This window comes from Amblyraja radiata, chromosome 26 (genome assembly GCF_010909765.2).
Source record: "Amblyraja radiata isolate CabotCenter1 chromosome 26, sAmbRad1.1.pri, whole genome shotgun sequence".
In the NCBI taxonomy this organism is placed as follows: domain Eukaryota; kingdom Metazoa; phylum Chordata; class Chondrichthyes; order Rajiformes; family Rajidae; genus Amblyraja; species Amblyraja radiata.
The window spans coordinates 26,420,954-26,442,482 of NC_045981.1; the positions used below are offsets into that span (position 1 = coordinate 26,420,954).

Genomic DNA, 21,529 nt, shown 5'->3' on the forward strand with positions numbered 1-21,529 from the left:
CTTCAGACTGATGTCGGGAGGGGGCCCTGACATCAGTCTGAAGGGTCTTCACCCGAAACATCACCCATTCCTTCGCTCCAGAGATGTTGCCTGACCCGCTGAGTTACTCCAGCATTTTGTGTCTACCTTCGATTTAAACCAGCATCTGCAGTTCTTTCCTACACTCTCTATCTAGTTGGCTAGCTCTTCTTGGATCCCATGCTATCCTTCCAAAGCAGTCTACCATGCAGAAACATACCAAATGACTTGCTGAGATCCATAGACAATATCTATGGCATTGCCCTCGTCAACCTGTTTGAGTACTTCCTCAAAAAACCTCAATCAGATTTGTGATACACCATTTCCCATGTACAAAACCATGCTAACTATTCTTAATCAGCATGTCAATCTCATCCCTCAGAATACTCTTCAGTAACTTGCTTATCACAAACATTATACTCACTGGTCTAGTTTCCAGGCTTCTTAAATAGAACATTCTTCAATCTACCGGCACTTCACCTGTTTGTAATGTTGATTCGTATTTCTCTGCCAGGGCTCCTGCAATTTCTTTTCTAGCTTCCCACAGTATCCTCGAATATATCCGATCTGGCCCGTGAGATTTATCCACCTTCATACAATGCAAGACATTCAGCATCTCAACTGTAACCTGACGGTCCTCAAGATACTTCCATTAACTGCCCCAAGTTCCCCGGTTTTCACATCTTTCTCCATAGTAAACACAGAGGAGAAATACTCATGAAGAACCTTACCCATCTCCTTCAACGCTACACGGAGATTACCACTTTAGATTTCTAAGGGGCACTATTCACTCTCTAATCACCCTCTTTCCCTTTATATACTTTATAATCACTTTAGATTTCTCTGCCAATATTATCTGTCAGAGCTATCTCCAGCCCCTTTATTTGCCCTTCTGATTTCTTCCTTAAGTATATCCCTCAGTTCCTGAAACTTCTCAAGGGATACATTTGATCCCAGCTTCCTACACCTGTCCCATGCCTCCTTCTTTTACAGGAGAGAGCCTCAATTTCTGTTGTCATCCAAGCTTTAATTACTCACACCTGCTCTGCCCTTCACCCTAACAGGAACATCGTCATCACATTTTTAAAAACATCCCAATTGCCAGACATTCTTTTCCGGCAAACAACCTACACCAATCAACTTGAGCACGTTCCTGTCTAATACTATCAAAGTTGTCCTTGCCAATTCACAATTTTTTTAACTCATGTGTCCAACCTGTCTTTGTCCATAACAATCTTAAAGCTAATAGAATGGTGATCAGTGGTCCCAAACTGTTAGCCCACAAACAATTCAGTCACTTACCTTAACCATTTCCAAACAGTGGATCTAATTTTGCCCTCTCTCGTTTAGGCCCCTCTACATATTAGCTGAGGAAATATTCCTGAATGCTTTTCACAAATTCCACCCCATCCAAGCCATTGACACCATAACAGTCCCAGTCTATATTGGGAAAGTTAAAATTCCACTTTATGACTACCTTATTAGCCTTACAGCTACTTGCAATCCAAGTTCAAGTTCAAGTGAGTTTATTGTCATGTGTCCCTGTATAGGACAATGAAATTCTTGCTTTGCTTCAGCACACAGAACATAGTAGGCATTTACTACAAAACAGATAAGTGTGTCCATATACCATGATATAAATATATACACACATGAATAAATAAACTGATGAAATGCAAATAACAGAAAATGGGTTATTAATAATCAGAGTTTTGTCCGAGCCAGGTTTAATAGCCTGATGGCTGTGGGGAAGTAGCTATTCCTGAACCTTGTTGTTGCAGTCTTCAGGCTCCGGCACCTTCTACCTGAAGGTAGCAGGGAGATGAGTGTGTGGCCAGGATGGTGTGGGTCTTTGATGATACTGCAAGCCTTTTTGAGGCAGCGACTGCGATAAATCCCCTCGATGGAAGGAAGGTCAGAGCCGATGATGGACTGGGCAGTGTTTACTACTTTTTGTAGTCTTTTCCTCTCCAGGGCGCTCAAATTGCCGAACCAAGCCACGATGCAACCGGTCAGCATGCTCTCTACTGTGCACCTGTAGAAGTTAGAGAGAGTCTTCCTTGACAAACCGACTCTCCGTAATCTTCTCGGGAAGTAGAGGCGCTGACTCATCCCCATCAGTGATATGCCCCACAACAGTGGTGTCGTCAGCGAACTTGATGATGGAGTTCGCACTGTGACTGGCTACGCAGTCATGAGTATAGAGTGAGTACAGCAGGGGGCTGAGCACGCAGCCTTGAGGTGCTCCCGTGTTGATTGTTATCGAGGCTGACACATTTCCACCAATACGAACAGACTGTGGTCTGTGAATGAGGAAGTCGAGGATCCAATTGCAGAGGGATGCGCAGAGACCCAGTTCTGCGAGTTTGGTAACCAGCTTGGAGGGGAGGATTGTGTTAAATGCCGAGCTGTAATCGATGAATAACAGCCCGACATGAGTTTTTGTTGTCCAAGTGGCCCAGAGCGGAGTGGAGGGCCAGCGAGATTGCATCCACCGTTAATCTGTTGTGGCGGTAAGCGAACTGCAGTGGGTCCAGGTTTTTGTCGAGGTACGAGTTGATTTGCTCCATGATCAACCTCTCAAAGCACTTCATCACCACCGGCGTTAGTGCCACTGGTCGATAGTCATTGAGGCACATCACCTTACTCTTCTTGGGCACTGGTATAATGGATGCTCTTTTAAAGCAGGTGGGGACATCAGACCTCAGAAGTGAGAGGTTGAAAATGTCTGTAAAAACTCCCGCAAGTTGGTCCGCACAGGTTTTTAGAACACGACCGGGTATACCATCAGGTCCAGATGCTTTTCGGGGTTCACCCCTCTGAAGGATTTCCTGACGTCGGCCTCTGTGACTGAGACTGAAATGCCATCACAGCGAATGGGGGATCGGGAAGGCACATCAGTATTCTCCCTATCAAAGTGTGCGTAAAACGCATTGAGCTCGTCAGGGAGTGATGTTTCGCCGACATTCGAGCTGCCTCCTGGTTTCACCTTGTAGGAGGTGATTGCATTCAGGCCCCGCCACAGCTGCCGAACATCTGTCTCATCCTCCAGTTTGGAGCAGAAGTCCCTTTTGGCCTTTTTGATGGCCTTACCAAGGTCGTATCTGGACTTCATGTAGGCCACTGTATCATTGGTAGTGAATGCCCTGTGTCTGGACTTCAGAAGAGTGCGGATCTCAAAGTTCATCCAAGGTTTCTGATTGGGAAACACTCGGAAGGTTTTTGTAGGGATGCAGTCCTCCACACATTTCTTTACGAAGTCTGTAACGACTGTGGCATATTTGTTCAAGTCCGTTGCCGAGTCCTTGAACATTGCCGTCTACAGACTCCAAACAGTCCTGGAGTTGTTCCTCTGCCCTCTGCCCCCCCCCCCCCCCCCCCCCCCGCCCCCGCCCCCCCCCCCCCCCCCCCCCCCGACCAGCTCTGTACTGTTCTCACTTCTGGGGGTGCGCTCTTCAATTGCTGCCTGTAGGCAGGAAGAATGGTCGGATGTACTGACGTGAGGGCGAGGGATAGAGCGATAGGCATTCTTGATGGTGGCATAGCAGTGGTCGAGGGTGTTAGGTCCTCTGGTGCAGCAGGAGACATGTTGGTGGCAGTTAGGGAGTGATTTCTTTAGGTTTGCCTTATTGAAGTCCCCAGCAATGGTGGTAAATGCCTCGGGGTTAAGACGTCTGGTGTTTGTTGGCATATTTATTATTCCAATTCCTGCTGACTATTTTTGGGGCCTGTAGTATACTCCCAACAAGACTCAACAGGACCCGAAACAAGAGGGCAAAAATCATTTTTTAAATTTTCTTAGCTCCTCTCATACGGACTCACTGGATGAAGCATCAGTAATGTCAACTCAGACTACTGCCATGACATTCTCCTTAATCTATAAGGCAACACCCCCTCCTCTTTTACTCCACCTGTATTTCTCCTGAGACACCTGTAGCTGACTGTCCAGCCCCTCCCTTAGCCTGGTTTCCATAATGGCTACAACACTTCGGTCACCTGTACCTATCCATGCCCCAAATTCATTTGCCACATTTGTCGCGGCCCTGTTTCCACCAATCTTTCCACCACCACGCACAAGAAAGACACCATTGTATGCAAATGCCGAGAAGTGTGTTCAGCTTCGACTGAACAACTTCTAATCTTGTGTGTGGACTTGATAAGAAGATTTGCCACATTAAGTGTGATTTAATCCTTCAGTCTTTTCTTGCTCCGTCATGTCTATTACGTTCACTGAACTTTCTTTCATCACAATCCATACTAACATTCCAGCCTCTCACCTGCTTGTCCTGCAATGGATGCCCCCCACCCAACTTGCCAATCCATTTTAAACCCATGCATGCAGAACTTCATAAACTTCACTACTAACTTCCACCCTGCCCTCAAATTCATCGGGACTCTCTTGCAAAGATGCTATCTCCTGCTTTGAAATCCTCCATCTCTGTTGTATCGCCAAGATGAGACTTTCCATAGGAGGGCATCCAAGATGTACCTTTTCTGTGTCCTGTACTTGCTCTCTCTCCCCCCACACGCAACAAGGACAGCGTTCCCCTGGTACTCACTTTTCACCTCACCAGCCTTCGCATCAACACATCATCCTCTGACATTTGCATCACCTCTGCTCACTCCACGACTCCTTGCTTCACTCACCCCTTCTGACCCAAACCACCCCCTCCCCAGCTGCTTTCCACTGCACTCCACAGGAGATATAACATTTGCCCTTATACATCCTCAATCACCTCCATCCAGGGACCCCAGCAGTCCACCAGGTGAAGCAGGCTCTCCTCTAACCTCATCTATTGAATCCAGCGTTCCCGATAAGAGGCAAATGAGCTGTGATGTCTTAAGAGTATATAAAAATTACCACAAAGAAGTTTTTGACCGTCTTAAGGCACATTTAGTTGGATAAATCCCCAGGGCCTGATTGAGTGCATCTTCAAACCTTGTGGGAAGCTAGAGAAGAATAAATTGCAGAGACCCTGGCATTGATAATTGCATCATCTTTAGTCACAGATGAAGTTCCAAAAGACAGGATGGTGGCCAATGTTGTACTGTTATTTCTAAAGGCAACAAGCCAGGGAATTATAGACTGGTAAGCCTGAGATAGGTGGCAAGAAAGTTACTGGAGGGAATTCTGAAGGACAGGCCTACAGTATTTGAAATAGCATGGACTGTGTGTGGAAAATAGTGTGTCACAAATCTGTTAAAGTTCTTGCAGAAGTTACCTAAAATTGAAGAATTTAATGTTCATACCGTTGGGTTGTAAACTACCCAAGCAAAAATTGAGGTGCTGTTCCTCCAGTTTGTGTGTGGCTTCACTCTGACAATGGATGAATCTTCATGTACGATTAAAAGGACCTTTCTGAAACATGAAACCTGGTTTACATTCACATAGAAATGGTAAGAATCTGTGAGCTTTCCTTCCATTCCTCATTACTTAAGCAGTTACCTCGCCATCTGTGGCACGAAGTTCCAGTATTAAGTGTTCCAAGAATAATAACCTATGCGACATGAATAATTTATCAATAAATAAAAGACTAGTGCTTTGGGAACCAGGTACAGGCTGTGGACAAGTTCTTTTTATTGTGACACAAAATTGTATGGTTCATAAAAATAAATCGGACCATCCTTAAAGTCCTGCTTGTCTAAAGAGATGGAGTTTTGGTTCATAACCAGTGGAAAAGTACATTTACAAATCTGGTAGCCTAAACCACTGCCAGATCAGTCTGCCAGCTACTGATAATGTGATCTACATCCAAGTTATGCAGATTACATTTGTAATCACTTGACATGATTTTGATAGAACAGTCTAAATTTGTGCCAAAGATTGAGCTGCATCCGAGCCAGCGGATGTGTTCGAGCTTGTTACCACTGGAATGGTCAGGTAGATAATTCATTCACAAAATGATATTTTGATGTACCTGACATAATTGGATAGGCATATGGATGAGAAGGGAATGGAGGGTTATGGTATGAGTGCAGGCAGGTGGGACTAAGGGGAAAAAAAAAAAATTGTTCGGCGCGGACTTGTAGGGCCGAGATGGCCTGTTTCCGTGCTGTAATTGTTATATGTTATATGTTATATGGTTATAATTTTGTAAAAATTGTAAATGTAAAAAAATTATAAAGATTAAAAAGCTATACAATTCAAACATTGTTTACACGTACACACACACGCAAAGGGGTTTATAAATAAATGTGAAGAATTAAAGGACAGCATCACATCTAGTCTCATGCTGTTTGGGGAAGTACTTTATACTGAGCTTTCTTCAGTGTCTCTAAGAAGAACTGCTCATCTTCAAGGAAGTCATGGTCCTGTAAAAGGAGAGATACACAATTAGGTTAACTATATGTCAGTCTGATCCAGACGGGATTATTTTAGAATGTGTTGATTCTATTCCCAGCTGTGTAATTTAATTTCTAAACAATTTGAATTTTGGTTGTGATGATCTTAGCCCATGTCCACCAGGATATCCGCAAGCCTTCAGCTGCTATTGGACCATCTCTTCTTTTTCCAGAAAACCGAACAGGATAAAATAAAAGCTTGTGGTCAGCATCAACTAGGCCAATTGTTGGCTAGGAACAATATGATCCCAAGATCCCATTGTTACAAGCTGTGGTTAATCAATCTTTAGTGAAAGCAGAGGGGTGCGGGGGAGGGGGGGGGGGGGGGGGGGGGGGGAGCTCGAGTCATGGCAGTTGCACAGCAACCCTCCTGAACTTGGTGTAAAGAATGGAAAACTACCCCGAGTTCATGTTCCTGTGACTAACCCAAGATCTCCATTGAAAGTGATGTGCTTATCTGCATCTCTTCTGCATTTCTAGGGATCAGATCGGGTTCTATCTTCATTTCTCCACCACCTCTCTTGATTAAATCTGCATTCAGTATTCAGAACTGGCATCAGAAATGACATTATGCTTTGCAACTCAATTTTGGGAAGATCAATGTCCCAGCTGCAAACTCTGTCCTTTGGCTACTGATTCAGTTTCACGTTCAGTCACTCCCTCAGACCAAATCAGACTTCTGTGTCAGCATCATATTTGACCCCATCACTGTGGATTTCCACCTATGTAAAATTGTCTATCTCTGACCACACCAAAGCTGATTTGCTGCATAAATCCCATCCAGGGATTTAGTTCCTGATTTGATCACTCGCTTCCTTCCCCCCTCCCCCACCAGCCCCCCACCCCCCCTTCTTCACTCAAAGTCGATTAACCAGTTCCACAGCTTGTAACATCTTGGGATCCCACCATCTCCAGCCAGCAATTGGCCTATTCGGGAACCACCCTGCCCGAGGTCATCTGTTGCCACCCCTGATTTGTCCTGGTCTTTTCTCACTTCCAGTCTCTCTTCCTTCACCTATCCCATTTTCTCCAATGCTGCCTGACCCGCTGAGTTACTCCAGCATTTTGTGTCTATCTTTGGTATAAACCAGCATCTGCAAAACTGAGAGCAACAGGATTTTCAGATATCAAGAGAATTGAACATATTTGGGTTATAGTGCAAGAGTGTTGCAAAGGTAAAAGATTCGCCATGCTTTTATTGAATGGCGGACGAGGCAGAAGTAGCTGAATAGCCTATCCCCGCTTCTGCTATTATTCACACACCAATGGACCTCACCTTTTCAGCAACGTGTTTGAAAATAGCAAGTTTGGCATTTATGTCCGATGCCTCAGATCCAACAAGTTTCTCAATATTTTGAACTGATCCAGAATTCCAAGGTGTCCCCTGATGAGCATTGCTACACACTGGAGGAAGATCTGAAAGAAGAATGAGCAGTGCTCAAATTTTACCTTTGGTTGTTGCAACGGTGAAATCAAATTTCACTGTACCTTAATTGGTACATGTGACAATAAACTGACCTTGAAACCTTGAAAGATACAAATAGCACTACACCAAAAACTGGTTGCAGTTGGCAGTTATCAATCAAAAAAACAGAACCAACGTTTTCTTGATGTATATGGACGAGCCCTTAATTTTATGATTTGTTCTAAGGAGAAACAAGACTTCTGGTTATGTTTATGTACTTACAATCTTACTGCCACAACCTTTCACCAATTTTAGAGGGAGCATTGGACAGTTTTCGCTGACCCAATTAAAGCAAAACTAAAGGAATTGAAAGATTTGGGAAATGTAGGTCCAAATGTTCAACCACTTTACAGTGAGGAGTGTAGGAAGATTGATCCCCTCATCATTTCTAAGATTGGAAATATCAGCCTGACTCAGTGCAGCAACCTAACTGCTAACTGCAGATGCTATAGTATCCTTAAACTTGAATTACACTTCAGTGATGTATAAGGATCTCCTATATTGTTAAATGTTATACAAACCAAATGTTGTAAATACTCTACTGCCCAGGTAGCGTATTTGCAAGAGAAATGCCGTCAGATTTTATGGAAAGATAGCTTGATATTTTTAACTAACCTTTTATCAGAATTTGGTTTTGAAATATTAATCATTTTATTTTTTAAACGGATGGACCCACAGCATATGTGCTACAGCCACGTCCACTTCACACTTTGTTTGCATCATTTCCACACACAAAATAACCTTTTAGGTATTTATATTGAGAACTATATTCTAATGACTACAATTAATGAAAAGTGCCACCAATAAGTTGTGGTTTCAATAAATGCACTTACACGAGTGGTTTACCATGGATACCATTTGATTTCTAATGGGTGGCCCCAGTGTGTTGACAGGCATTTTTACAGCGGGTGTGTGCGGATGATGTCGTTGTTGGACTAGATTCAGGCGTTCCTGAAAATTAAATTGAGTTTTGTCAAAAGAGATGTTGCATGATCTATTTCTTTCACTTTCCTTATTTTTAACAGCATCAACAACTTCCATGTTGTAATCAGCACTTTTAGCAGCTATACATCAATATGCATTTCATAAAGAGCTTTAAAAAAGATATCCAGGAGAAATAAAAAGGCAGTATATAATTGCTATTTTTCATTTTATTCACTGTCCACGCATCATTTCTTATTAGTGCAGGATAATGTGCAGTCTTTATCTTTGAATAAGCAATATCTGCTTTGGATAAGCAAATGCACTATAGTTGGATTTTCTGGGAGATTTAATAAGATGCCAAACAAAATCAAAATGTCAGAGTGAAAAATAGGCATAGCTTTAAGGTGAGAGAACCAAAGCTTAAAAGAGATGTACAGGGGATTTTATTTTACACACAGGTTGGTGGATGCCTGGAATGCACTGCCAGGGATGGTGGTGGAGGTAGATACAACAGTGGCATTATAAGCTTTTGGGTTGGCATATGGATATGCAGGGATTGGAGGGATATGGATTATGTGCATGCAGGGAAAAGTTGGACTTGACATCAAGTTTGGAACAGACATTGTAGACCGAAGGGCCTGTTCCTGTGCTGTATTTTTCTATGTTCCAAGGAGGTATTGGCAGAGACAGAACATGGATGACACAATAGGAAATCGAGAGTAGAAATAAATTGGTCCTTTTCTGTTTCGGAACATATTGAGTGTTATGCCACAGGGATCAGCGATTACGTCGATCTTTTACAATTGGATAAAGGCACCAAAAATAGGATCAATCGTTTTTTTAAACGATAGGTAAGCAAGTGGGTTGTATGACGACATAAGGAGGCCTTAAAGAGAGAAAGATAGGTTAAGTCAATGAGCAAAGATCTTGCCGATGGAATTAAATGAGAACAAATGTGACATGTGTCCATTTTTACAGGAAAACCAAAAATCATTTAAACTGTTTTATGAGAGATTTCAGCTCTGAGTAGCAGCACATAATTCACAAAAGGATAGTTTGCAGATACTTATATTACAATTGCTAATAGAATACTTTTTAGAGATAGAGAGGGAATAGATAACAAACAATGGTTGGTTCTATATGGCGTTGGGAAGAACCTAACTGGAGAACTATATCCAGTTTGAGTTGTTAAATAAAATAAATGTTGGAAGTAGTTTATCTGGAATAAGTGTGCTATCTTACGAGGAAAGCTTGAATAAGCTATCATTGTATGTCCTGGCATTTAGAAGAGCAAGAAGAGATTTGATTTAATTGAAACATATAAGATCCTGAGCGATCCTGGGGTGAATGAGGAAAGGATGTTTCCTTTGTGGATAATCTAGAACCAGTGGCCGCTGTTTAAAGATTAGTTGGCGGGTTGCAATAATATCACTCATGATTTATGAAGCACCAGAGGTGGCTCAAGGGACATGATTTCGGTGGGCGCGCGACTCTCGTCAGCAGCGGCCTCTGCAGTCCGTCTGTGTTTTATTATTTTTTGTCTAGTTTTTATGTAGTTTTTGTTATTTTTTTTGTTGGGGTATGTGTGTGGGGGGGTGGGGGGGGAGGGGGTAACTTTAAAATCTTTCCCCTGCACGGGAGACCCGACCTTTTCTTTGTCGGGTCTCCGTTGTCGTTGGGGCTGCAACGTGGAGCGGCCTCCAACAGGAACGGCCTGGGGTTCCAGCTGCGGAGCTGCCGACTACTTACCGTCACGGGGCTGGCCGAGTCCGGAGCGGGTGGAGCTGTGGTGGAGCGCTGCTGCCACCCGACCTCCGGAGGTTCGGAGGCTGCAACTGCGGGTTTGGCGGACGGCGGCACCGGGAGCCTGCGGGTCCCTGCTGGGTGACCGCTTTTCGGGGCTTCCGCAACGGCGACTTCTCCAGCCCGAGTTGCGGGGTTGAAGAGCACCTGAGCGGGCCTTACACCATCGCCGGGGGCTCTAACACCTAGACCCAGTGCGCGACCTTGCATCACCCGGCGTGGCTTTAATGGCCGCGGGACAATCGCCATCGCCAGCCGGGGGCTTTGACTTTGACTCTGACTCTGACATCGGGGGGGGAGAGTGCAGTGGAGAGATAAGTTTTTTTTTTGCCTTCCATCACAACGATGTGATGGATGTTTGTGTAAACTGTGTTGTGTCTCGGGTCTTTTTGTTTTGTAATGTATGGCTGCAGAAACGACATTTCGTTTGGACCTCAAGGGGTCCAAATGACAATAAATTGAATTGTATTGTATTGTATGATCTACTTTGGCTCCTAAGTTGTGCATTTAAATAAAAAAATTAAAGATTCCTCCACTCTGCTCCAATCAAAAAAGGGATGTCATGCTGTTTTAAAGTGACATTTTCTCCAAGTCGATCTTGCATTATTTAAGCTATAAATATTGAAAGAGGCAGAAATTAACAGACCATATGCTTCCTTTAAGCAATCCATTGCAAAAATGAAAGATTAATGTGTGACTCCACTGCACCATCTGACCTTACATTCTGTACAACAAATGTTTTAGGTTTATTATTGTAATGTGTACGGAGGTACAGTGAAAAGCTTTGCTTTGCATACCATCTAAACTGATCAGATATCACCATGGTGCCTGATGCAATATGTCCTCTCTGAACCACTACCCCCCCAAGTAAGAAGTGAAGCTGTGGCAATAATTCCACTCTCTCTCCTCTCATACCTGGTGTATCTGCTGCTCTTGCTGTTGAAGTCTCTCCATTTTTAGATGGATAGCATGCAGTCGTGCTTGGTGCTCAGACTCCACCCGTTTGGCATCCATGAATGCTTGTTCCCCTTCCTCATACTTCTGAGAGGCAAGCTGCAAGGAAAGAGGTTTGAGACTGTCACAATATTTTTTAATTCACTCAAGGAAAGATAATTGTCATAAATTATCAAAGATTTCAAATTGTACACAGATGTGATGGGGGGGGGGGGGGGGGGGGGCAGTGATTTTTGCCCACCTGTGATTTTGCTTGAGATAATGGCGGTCTGCTTTCTCAAAGTTTTGCAGCCTGAGTTTTGAAAGTATTACTACTATGTCTCCAAGTCACGTAATATGCAACTTTCAAAGGACTTGGGAGTGGTGGTCATCATAAGCGTTTAATACCATTGTCCGTTGATACTATGTACAGTCAAGTTCTGCCTTGGTGTAAAAAGCAGTCAGTCTCAGTTTCTAAAATTAAGCTGAAGAATAGATGCAAAGTCCTGGAGTAACTTGCGTGTCAAGCAGCATCCCTGGAGAACATGAATAGGTGATGTTTCAGATCATGGCCCTTCTTCAGACTGATTATAGAGTGGGGAAAGGCAGCTAGAAGAGGGGAGAGGCAGGGCAAAGCCTGGCAGGTAATAGGTGAACACAGCCATTTTTTTCTGAAAGGTAGATGGTTGGACAATGTAGGTTATAGTGCAAGAGTGTTTCAAAGGTAAAAGATCCGCCATGCTTTTATTGAATGGCGGATCAGGCAGAAGGTAGATGGAGCGGCAGGGGAGTGCGTCTAGTTGGGGTACAGGGGAAGGGGGCCGAGGGGAAGAAAGGGGATAGGGAGAGGAGTGTTGCTAGACGTTATCTATAATTGGAGAATTCAATGCTCATACTGTTGGGCTGTAAGCTACCCAAGCTCTTTTTTATTTTTGAAATTAAGCTCTTTAGTACACTTGGATCAATTTGTGGAGTGGTCTAAATTGTCCTGTTTAAACCAAATTGAACATTAGTAAGCAGATTAGTGAGCAAATATACTTCACAGCACTGTCAAGGATGCCTATGATCACATTGTTAGTTGACAGTAATAGCAGAACATCACATTGGAGTGAATCAACTCAATGAAATCTGCTTCAGTGATGGTAATTACCTCGGAAGACCTGTGGGTGGGGGGGGGGGGGGGGGGGGGGGGGAGATGCACAGACCTTTGGATGGACAAAGGCTGATGAGGGATGGTCAGCATGGTTTTGTACGTGGGAGGTCGTGTCTCACAAATGTGATTGAGTATTTTGAAGATGTGACCAAAAAGGTCAATGAGGGCAGAGCTTAGATGTTGGATATATATGGACTTCAGCAAAGCATTCGACAAGGTAGGCTGCTCGGGAAGGTTAGATCGCATTGGATCCAAGGAGAGATAGCTGAATTGATATAAAATTGGCTTTATGGAAGGAAGCAGACGGTGGAAGGTTGCTTCTTGGACTGGAGTCCTGTGACTAGTGTTTTGCCTTAAGGTTCGGTGCTGGGCCCGTTACTGTTTGTCATCTACATTAATGATTTGGATGAGAATATACAGGGCAAGACTAGCAAGTTTGCTGATGAACCACCCAAACGCGAGTGGTTTTGCAAATAGTGAAGATGGTTGTGGAAAATATCAGCAGGAGGCCAGGTGGGCTCAGGAATGGTTCATGGAATTTAATAGAGAGAAATGTGAGGTATTGTATTTTAGGAAGTATAACATGAGCAGGACCTACACAGTGAATGGTAGGGCTCTGGAAGGTGTTGTATGGCAGAGGGATCTTGGAGTGCAGGTGCATTGTTCCTTGAAGGTGGCGTCACAGGTAGATAGGGTAGTCAAAAAGGCTTTTGGCACATTGACCTTCATCAGTCAGCGTATTGAGTACAGTAGTTGGGAGGTCATATTGTAGTTGTATAAGATGTTGGCAATGCCCCATTTTAGAGTATTGAGTTCAATTCTGGGCACCATGTTATGGGAAACATATTGTCAAGCTGGAAAGGGTACAGAGAAGATTTACAAGTATGTTGCCAGGACTAGAGGGTCTGAGCTATAGGGAGAGGTTGAGTAACCTCAGATTATTCCTTGGAACACAGGAGGTTGAGGGGTGATCTTATAGAGGTGTATAAAATCATGAAAGGAATAGATCGTGGAGATGCATAGTCTTTTGCAGTCTCTTGCCCAGAGTAGGGTAATTGAGGACCAGAGGACATATGTTTAAGGTGAAGGGGAAAAGATTCAATAGGAATCCGAGGAGTAACTTTTTCACACAAAGGTGGTGGGTGTATGGAACATGCTACCAGAGGAGGCAGTTGGGGCTGGGACTATCCTAATGTTTAAGAAACAGTTAGACAAGTACTGTACATGGATCAGACAGGTTTGGAGGGATATGAAACAATTGCGGGCAGGTGGGATTAGTGTAACTGGGACATGTTGCCGGTGTGGGCAAGTTGTTTGCACGCTGTATCACTCCATAACTGCTTTTCCTTTATATCATATTATGTAATCTTTAGTCAAGATATGAGGATTATTTCAGTGGCAGACTTACAATTTTTAATGTCATCACTTGAAAATGGTATTCATGTTTTCTCTGATTTAACCATTCCTCAAGAAATAAATGTAATTTAATTCAAAAACTAAATTGTCTGATGTTTTTATCCGGGTAGAAATTTGACTCCGGTAAAAAAATTTGAATGACCATTATTTTCACACCTTGCTCATGTTGTCGACCTCTTCAGCCCTCTGCTTGATACGGATTGCCATGGCATTAACTTTCTCCTTTTCCAGCTGTAATTCATGACGCTCTTGATTTAGGACCTCTCGTTCCTGGGCTAGCTGTTCTTCCTTTGACTTCAGTTCCACAACTTTTACTTTAATTTCAGCTTGTTCCTACAGGTACATGTCAGACATGGTCCTATCATCAGTTAGTGACTTGTAATTATATATTTAAAACATACAGTTCTTAACCGTGGAGCTGCTACCTAAAAAGACAGGACCTAACCAAACAAGAAGGTGTTTGTGTTAAGACACAAAGTGCTGGAATAACTCAGCGCGATAGGCAGCATCTCTGGAGAAAAGGAATGGATGATGTTTCAGGTCGAGATCCTTCTTCAGATGTTTGTGTTTTATGTTATTACCCGACTAGAAAAATTCATCTAATACAACTAGTAAAATCTAAATTGTTTCCAAAATGAAGAAAAAGTGATGACAAATGTGATGACACATTCAATGAGAAATATCCATGTAAATGCATGTTCTTTCTGTGCCTCTTTTATTTTATTTTAGTAGTCAGAGCAGCTCAGCTGAAATATTAACATGAGAAATCTGACAAATTGTGACAGCTAAATCATGGTGAGTGTTGGAAATCTGAAATAAAATTAGAGAAAGCTGGATGTATTCACCAGCTCAGACAACTTTTCTGAAGAAAGAAACAAAGTTAATGTTTCAGTTTCAATTACCCATCATCGGAGCCGTGAATAGTATAGAGATTTTACAACAGGCTGAAGAAGGGTCTCGACCCGAAACGTCACCCATTCCTTCTCTCCAGAGATGTTGCCTGTCCCGCTGAGTTACTCCAGCATTTTGTGTGTACCTAGAGATTTTACAATGTAAAGTAAAACAAAAGGAATAATGATACAAGGCAAAGTGGGTGGTGATGAGATAGGTGAAGGAACACGTCTAATTTCAAGTAATCCTTTCATTCCCTCTCTTTCCGCCCCTCTCTCATCCTAGTCATCTTGCTAGTTTCACTGTTTGTATCCCTTCATTTTCACCTCGTCCACGGACAACAATTCTGAATCAATCAATATGGAAACAGTTCTGAATCAAGCGATTTGGCGAGTCTGATGCCATATAATGTAAGGCCAGAAAATTCCCTTCCCCAAAGAACATTGGCAAACCAGGTGGATTTTCACAATAATCCCGTGGTTTAGAACACAGAAAGTACACCACAGGTACAGGCCCTTCAGCCCACAATGTTTGTGATGAACATGAAGCCATAAAACTGAGCTCATCTGCCCGTATCATGGGTACAATTACTGATGCCAACCTTTTTTTTGTTGAAATCATGACAATTATTTAGTTTCTTGAATTTACATTCTCACATGCCTGATATGGTATCCACTTCTGTCCCTGGATCAATGATCCAGAACTCTGACTCTTAGTCCATAACTTCATTGCATTACTATATCGCAGTAGAGAACTTAGATTGCTTAAGTGATTCTTCGGGCCATGTTATCCAGTAGCATCCATCTCCTCTTCATGTTTCTGCACACATTCCTCATTGTAGTTAATCCTGCTGAACAGGCTTTATCATGATACCAGACCCCAGTTCAAGAGAAGCCTATGCTATCTGTAAGATAGGTTAAACCCCATATTAATACATACTTGTGTTCAAGTCTCTAGTTTTGGGAATAATGGACAGATTGAGAAATAACCAGCAGAAACCCAAACCCAACCCTGCATCTTATGACAGAGCAGAGATTTATTGCTTTATTAGAGGAATACGTTTCTCACTTACTTTTGCCAGGCTGAAGATTGTTCCTTCTTGCTGTGCATTGAGCTGCAGGGAACGGTTCGTATCTCGCTCCATCCGACCATTGTTCAGTTTCTGTTGTGTGTGAAACTCTGTCCATTCGCCAGCCAGTCTCCGACGCTCCTCCGCACAGCGCTGCATCACCGACTGCTGCTCCCCCAGCAAAGCACTCTGAGGTTGAAACACGGAATGCAACATGGAAAAGCATCTTTCAATATAGACTTTCCACAGGGAAATCTCCACTGAGCTGCAGGAAGATCTCCTTGTTTCTCTACTGAAATCAGCTTCTTTCAGCCCAACATTTCAGCCGCAGGTTAAATGACGATGGCAAATGAAAATGAAAAAAATGCAGATGCTGGAAACATAAAATAAAAGCAGAAATTGTTGGAAACACTCAGCAGGGCAGGTAAGGAATCTTGCAGGAACATTAGCATAGTAGTTGTCACCATGCTTCTGCGAGGTTTAGATGCAGGGACCTATTTATCAACAAATGATCATGGTAAAAAGTACAGATGCAATGTTATAGATTAAATGTGTGCACACCAGTCTCAGCTGCTAGAAATTCTGAGTGCTTCCCCAACGGCTCTTTTCACACATAAGGTTAGACAACATGGATGAAATTTGATGACGAATCAGCTGAAAAGAGAAACCGAGTAGAGTGGAAAATGAGCACCAGGTTCATAATTACCTGATTTGCTCACCGTGCAGGATGAATTTCATTTTGTAAGATATACATCAAGGTAGAGGATAGTGTGAAGGGGAGATGATCAGGGATGGAATACCGATGACAGGGAGAGCAAGGGAGAAGGCTTCATTGGTACGCTTGTTTGCTACACACAACAGTACCTCCATTAGAAAATGTTGGACGGTGCTCAGGAAGGGAACTCAATTCAGACCTCCAAAATTCAGCTCCTAGGCCAACAAACATCAGCAGAAACTAAACACACAAAGATGCTTTCTGAGAATAAATACAAATTTGGTGCCCATTTTCCACCCACTCGGTTTTCCTTTTCAGCTAATTTGCCATCAAATTTCACCCACATCGTCTAACCTTTTGTGTGAAATAGATGTTGAACACACCACACATCTTGCAAGTGAGACTGCGTGTGGTGTGCACACGTTTAATTTGTAACATTGCATCCATATTTTCTACTTGTTCAGCTCCTAGACCGGCAAGTACACCGAGCAAGCAGTCAGCAGCAGAAATCTTCACATAAAGTATCTTTCTGTTAGTATCCTACCTTGGCCCTCTCCAGCTCCTCCCTCTCAATGCTGAAGTGTTGGCTCATGAGTCGACGCTCCTCCTCTAGAGATCGCTGCACCGATTCCACTTTAGTTTGCTCCGATGTTGCCCTCCAACGCTCCTGCACAACAGTTGCAAATGCAAAACAGTTCCATGTATTTACCCAAATCCCAAGTAGCTGAGTGACATTTTTCCAATTAATGGCAAGCAATGCCTTCCGAGTACTGTGCCACTCACCTTTTAAGATCTATAAAAACATTTTTTTAAATGTTTTTATATGACAACATTGAGTTCAATTCAAGAAATTAAATCCACGAAACATTGCTCAATTACTCACTAAAAATATCCAAATCTGGGGGAAGTGACATGTTTGACATAAAAGCCAGGAATTACATTTTATACTAAACTCATCCAAATGGTGTATATATTGCCACGCAGCATTTGGGGCATGAGATGGTAACGTCCCTACTACTCTCACAGGGAACTGGACATTCAGGCCCTCAGACAATAGACTACTGAAATCCCCAAGAGATTGCAAGACCCACACCCCTCAGTTGAGACTGTTCTTACACCCCACTGGGATGGAAGAGCCCCCACCCCTCAGTGAGTATAGCTGCTGTATCCTTGTGGAATACAGTTACCACATCCTTCTCTGAGATTTTACTTCGGAGTCACGCGAGTGACTACGTGAAGAAGCCCGCCAGGCGCATGCGTGTCATTGCGCTACACGCATTGCAACTCGTCATTGTCGGGAGGAAGGACGTTCCTCCCGAACGGCAGGTTTCGAACCTGCAACAGAAGGTAAGGGAACATCGTTCTATACTTACCTTTTTTCTACAGAAGGCTGTTGAAAGCTGGCGGGGGAGGAGTCTGCAAGCAGCAGGCAGCCAGCAACGGCCGGTGGCACGACAGTCTCCCTTAGCGGGAGTCCGTGCGAATTCAGCTCCGGTAGAGAACGCCGACAAGTGAGCCTCCGGAGCCGTCAGTCCGACAAACTCGGACAACAGCCCCAAGGACCGACGCTACAGGGGTCTGTGGGCTGCGGAAATCACAGCGGGAGGAAGGACGTTCCTCTCGAACGGCAGGTTGAGAACCAGCAACAATAGGTAAGAGATTTCCTTACCTTTTTCTTGATTGCAGGAAGGCTCCCGAGCTGCCGCTGAACAGCAGCAGGCAGCCAGCAACGGACGTCGGCACCACTATCTCCCATAACGGGAGCGAGTGCCAAACGTCACCCCCAAACGGGTGGAGGAAATCGGAGCCAACAACCCACAAAGACAGTGGGTTGTATTTGTGCTCTGTCCCCTTTTTAATATTAGGGGACAAAAGGAGATTGCGCTCCTGCCGTGGCTAAACCAGGTGGAGTAAGCGCAACAGGGGACTACAGCTGCGGCCGGAGTCGGCTCCCGTAATGGGAATAGCTGTGCCCGACTTTTGCTCCCGACTCGCTCCCGCACCGGGCCGGGCGGGAGAGGGAGCAAAACTAATGTTTCCCCGCGTTAGGTCTGTACAGGAGGGGAAGCTGGACAAAGGAGTGTCCACAGTGCTGCTAGTGAAGCTGGCTGGGGAAGACAGCGGAGTCACAGGCAGCCGGCAGCAGCAGCCTAAGGCACGTTTATCTCCCGTTATAAGGAGAGCAGTGCCGACTTTTGGTCCCGCGCCGGCCAGAACACCACGGCCAGGCGGGAGACCATTCAAATGGGGCCGTTGACTTTGACAGTCATTAACGGCAGCAGACGGGTTAGAATGACGCTCACCCGTAGCAATGGACCTGCAGGTAAGAGCTGCGTTTTTTTTTTTGTTGCATTTCTATGCTGATTGCAGGTGCAGAAAAAACGGGCTGCGACAAAGCTGGTGGCTAGATGGAATCAGCTGGGCCAGATGTCCTCCACACCGGCCATATCCACTCCACGGAAGGACAGTAAGGACAAAGCTGGAGAAGGAGGACCGTGGAGCAGCGGGCAGCCAGCAGCAGCCAGCGGCACTTGGATCACCCGTAGTGGGATCAGCTGTGCCCGATGTCGCCTCTGCACCGGCCAGATCCACGCGGCCGCGCGGAAAGGCTAGACACAAAACAAACAAGGTCGTGGACTCAGAGGAGTCCGACTTTGAATCACCACCGGCGGCCAGCGCCCGAGAGCGCTGGAGCGGGAAGAAGTGGTGTATGGAGCTTTGCTCCAACGTGACAGACTCCGGGACATGGAGTCGGGTCACTGTGGGCCCTATGATAACCCACAGCAGTACCTCTTTGAGGGCTGCACAGTGCTTCTACCTCATCAGGGGGAAGCACTGCGGGTCAGTTATGGGCTGACCTGGAAGAGGGGTCCGCAGAAGAAAGTGTGCAAGGGGTGCAGGAACAAGAGAACCTACTGGAACCTAGCACCCCCACGCACCCACCAGCAAAACTGGTGAAAGCTCGAAGGACCGGTACTCAAAAACATGAGTCTTTTAGGCCATGGCCCAGACCGGCCTTCTCGGAAGATGCGGGACCTCCAACGCAAACCAAACCGTAAATCCAGACCCCAGCTCTACAACAGCGAAGAACCTACAAAAAGGTAAACCTGCCACTGGTAACTATGGAGGTAGGTGCTGCTGCAACCGCTGAGTTCTTCCAGCAATTTTGTGTACCTATGGAGGTAGGTGGGTCTGGTTCCCTACAAACAGTGGGCACGGAGATTGGGTGGAGATAACACTCTCTTCTGAATGCATGGAGCATGATAACAACCGATATCTACATCTTAAGCAGTATCCAGGGATATACAACAGAGTTTATACACAAGTACAGCCCTCCAGTTCAACATATACTGAACCGAATGTTCGTGCTTTCTGATAAAAGAAATCAAAAGCGCAAGCTGAACTGAAGCGGCTTTACATAAAAGGTGTAATTGAGAAAACTCAACACGAACCATTAAAATTCGTGTCCAATATATAAACAAAAAGATGATGGTCATCGCATCATCATAGATCTAACAAAATAGATACCTTTGTTACTGCTTAACAATGAATTCCCAAAGGTTACTTCAATGGCCAGCATCATTTTAAAAGATGCTTACTATTCAGTGCCTATACGAGGTGACCACAGATGTTACTTAAATTCAACTGGATGGGACAACTCTAGCAGTATAAAGCACTGCCAAATGGGTTATCATCAGCCCAGGCTGTTCACAAATTTTGTTTGAAACCAGCCCAAGCGTTTCTACGGAAACGTATACATATGGTCATGGCATATTTAGATGACATACTCATTATGTGCAAAAACTTTGGAATTGGCCAAACAAACTGTAACAGCCACAAAAAAGTTATTTGGGGAACTGGGATTCATTTCATCCAGTTAAATCTAAACTAACGTCTTCCACTACTATGGACTACCTGGGGTTTCACCATTGACTCAGTTCACATGTCGGTGACTCTGCCTAAGGGAAAGGCTACAGATTTAATAGAGGCTTATAAAAACCTCACTGACATCAGCAAACCATCCATCAGATTGGTAGCCAAAGTAATTGGCATAATGATGGCTGCCTTTCCAGCCACACAGTTTGGACCTCTACATTACCAAAACATACAGAGAGCAAAAAACAAGCACTCTAAATTATGCAGGTCACTTTGACAGATCTGTGAAACTACCAATCAGGCTAAAATGGAACTAAAATGGTGGATAGATAACTCTGGCCTTGCTCCTATCCAAGCATTGTCAGTAACCTTTTCCATGGTACTACAAACTGATGCCAGTACAATTGGTGCGGAGCCACCAATACCAATACCACCGTGGTAGCATACATTAACCTCAGGGTGGAAACAAATCGACATCATGTGACAATCTGGCCATACAAATTGGCAATGGTGTCTCCAGAAAGATATTTGGATATCAACCACTTATCTACCAGGAAGACTAAATTCAGTGGCAGACACCAGGTCCCAGTTATCAAGTTATGTTACACAGGAACCAGACCCTGGGGCAGCGGCGACAGATGCATTTTTCGCTGCATTGGAGGGGAGGGGAAATTGTTTATTTACGCATTCCCTCCTTTCCTGCCTCATCAGTCGGGTATTAAGGAAATACAACAGACTCTGCATCTGGAATTGGTAGTACCCGATTGGCCTACACAACCATGGTTCCCAGTGGTATCAAACATGGAATCAGAGACATGAACATCCCATCTGTTCTGGAATATCTGGCAGGCCTCCACTACGATGAGGGGCTCAGTTAGTGCCATCAACTGCGCCAGAAGTGCCCTATCGACTTACCTATGGCAG

The 21,529-nt window shown here is 44.3% G+C and overlaps 1 protein-coding gene across 3 annotated transcripts in view; it reads right to left on the reverse strand.

The window, feature by feature from the left end:
- Positions 1-5,574: 5,574 nt before the first annotated feature.
- fbf1 (Fas binding factor 1) overlaps positions 5,575-21,529 on the reverse strand; it is an 85,970-nt gene continuing 70,015 nt past the window's right edge. For 2 of the 3 annotated variants that reach the window (XM_033044527.1, XM_033044528.1), the window contains 8 exons: positions 17,274-17,396; positions 16,018-16,203; positions 14,211-14,387; positions 11,468-11,605; positions 8,659-8,776; positions 7,637-7,776; positions 6,111-6,330; positions 5,575-5,947 (listed from right to left, as the gene is read on the reverse strand). In XM_033044527.1, the coding sequence (XP_032900418.1) occupies positions 6,247-6,330; positions 7,637-7,776; positions 8,659-8,776; positions 11,468-11,605; positions 14,211-14,387; positions 16,018-16,203; positions 17,274-17,396 (966 nt within the window). In that variant the 3' untranslated portion in view covers positions 5,575-5,947; positions 6,111-6,246. Of the gene's footprint in view, positions 5,948-6,110; positions 6,331-7,636; positions 7,777-8,658; positions 8,777-11,467; positions 11,606-14,210; positions 14,413-16,017; positions 16,204-17,273; positions 17,397-21,529 lie in introns of those variants that run through there. The other variant, XM_033044529.1, reaches the window with a different exon arrangement.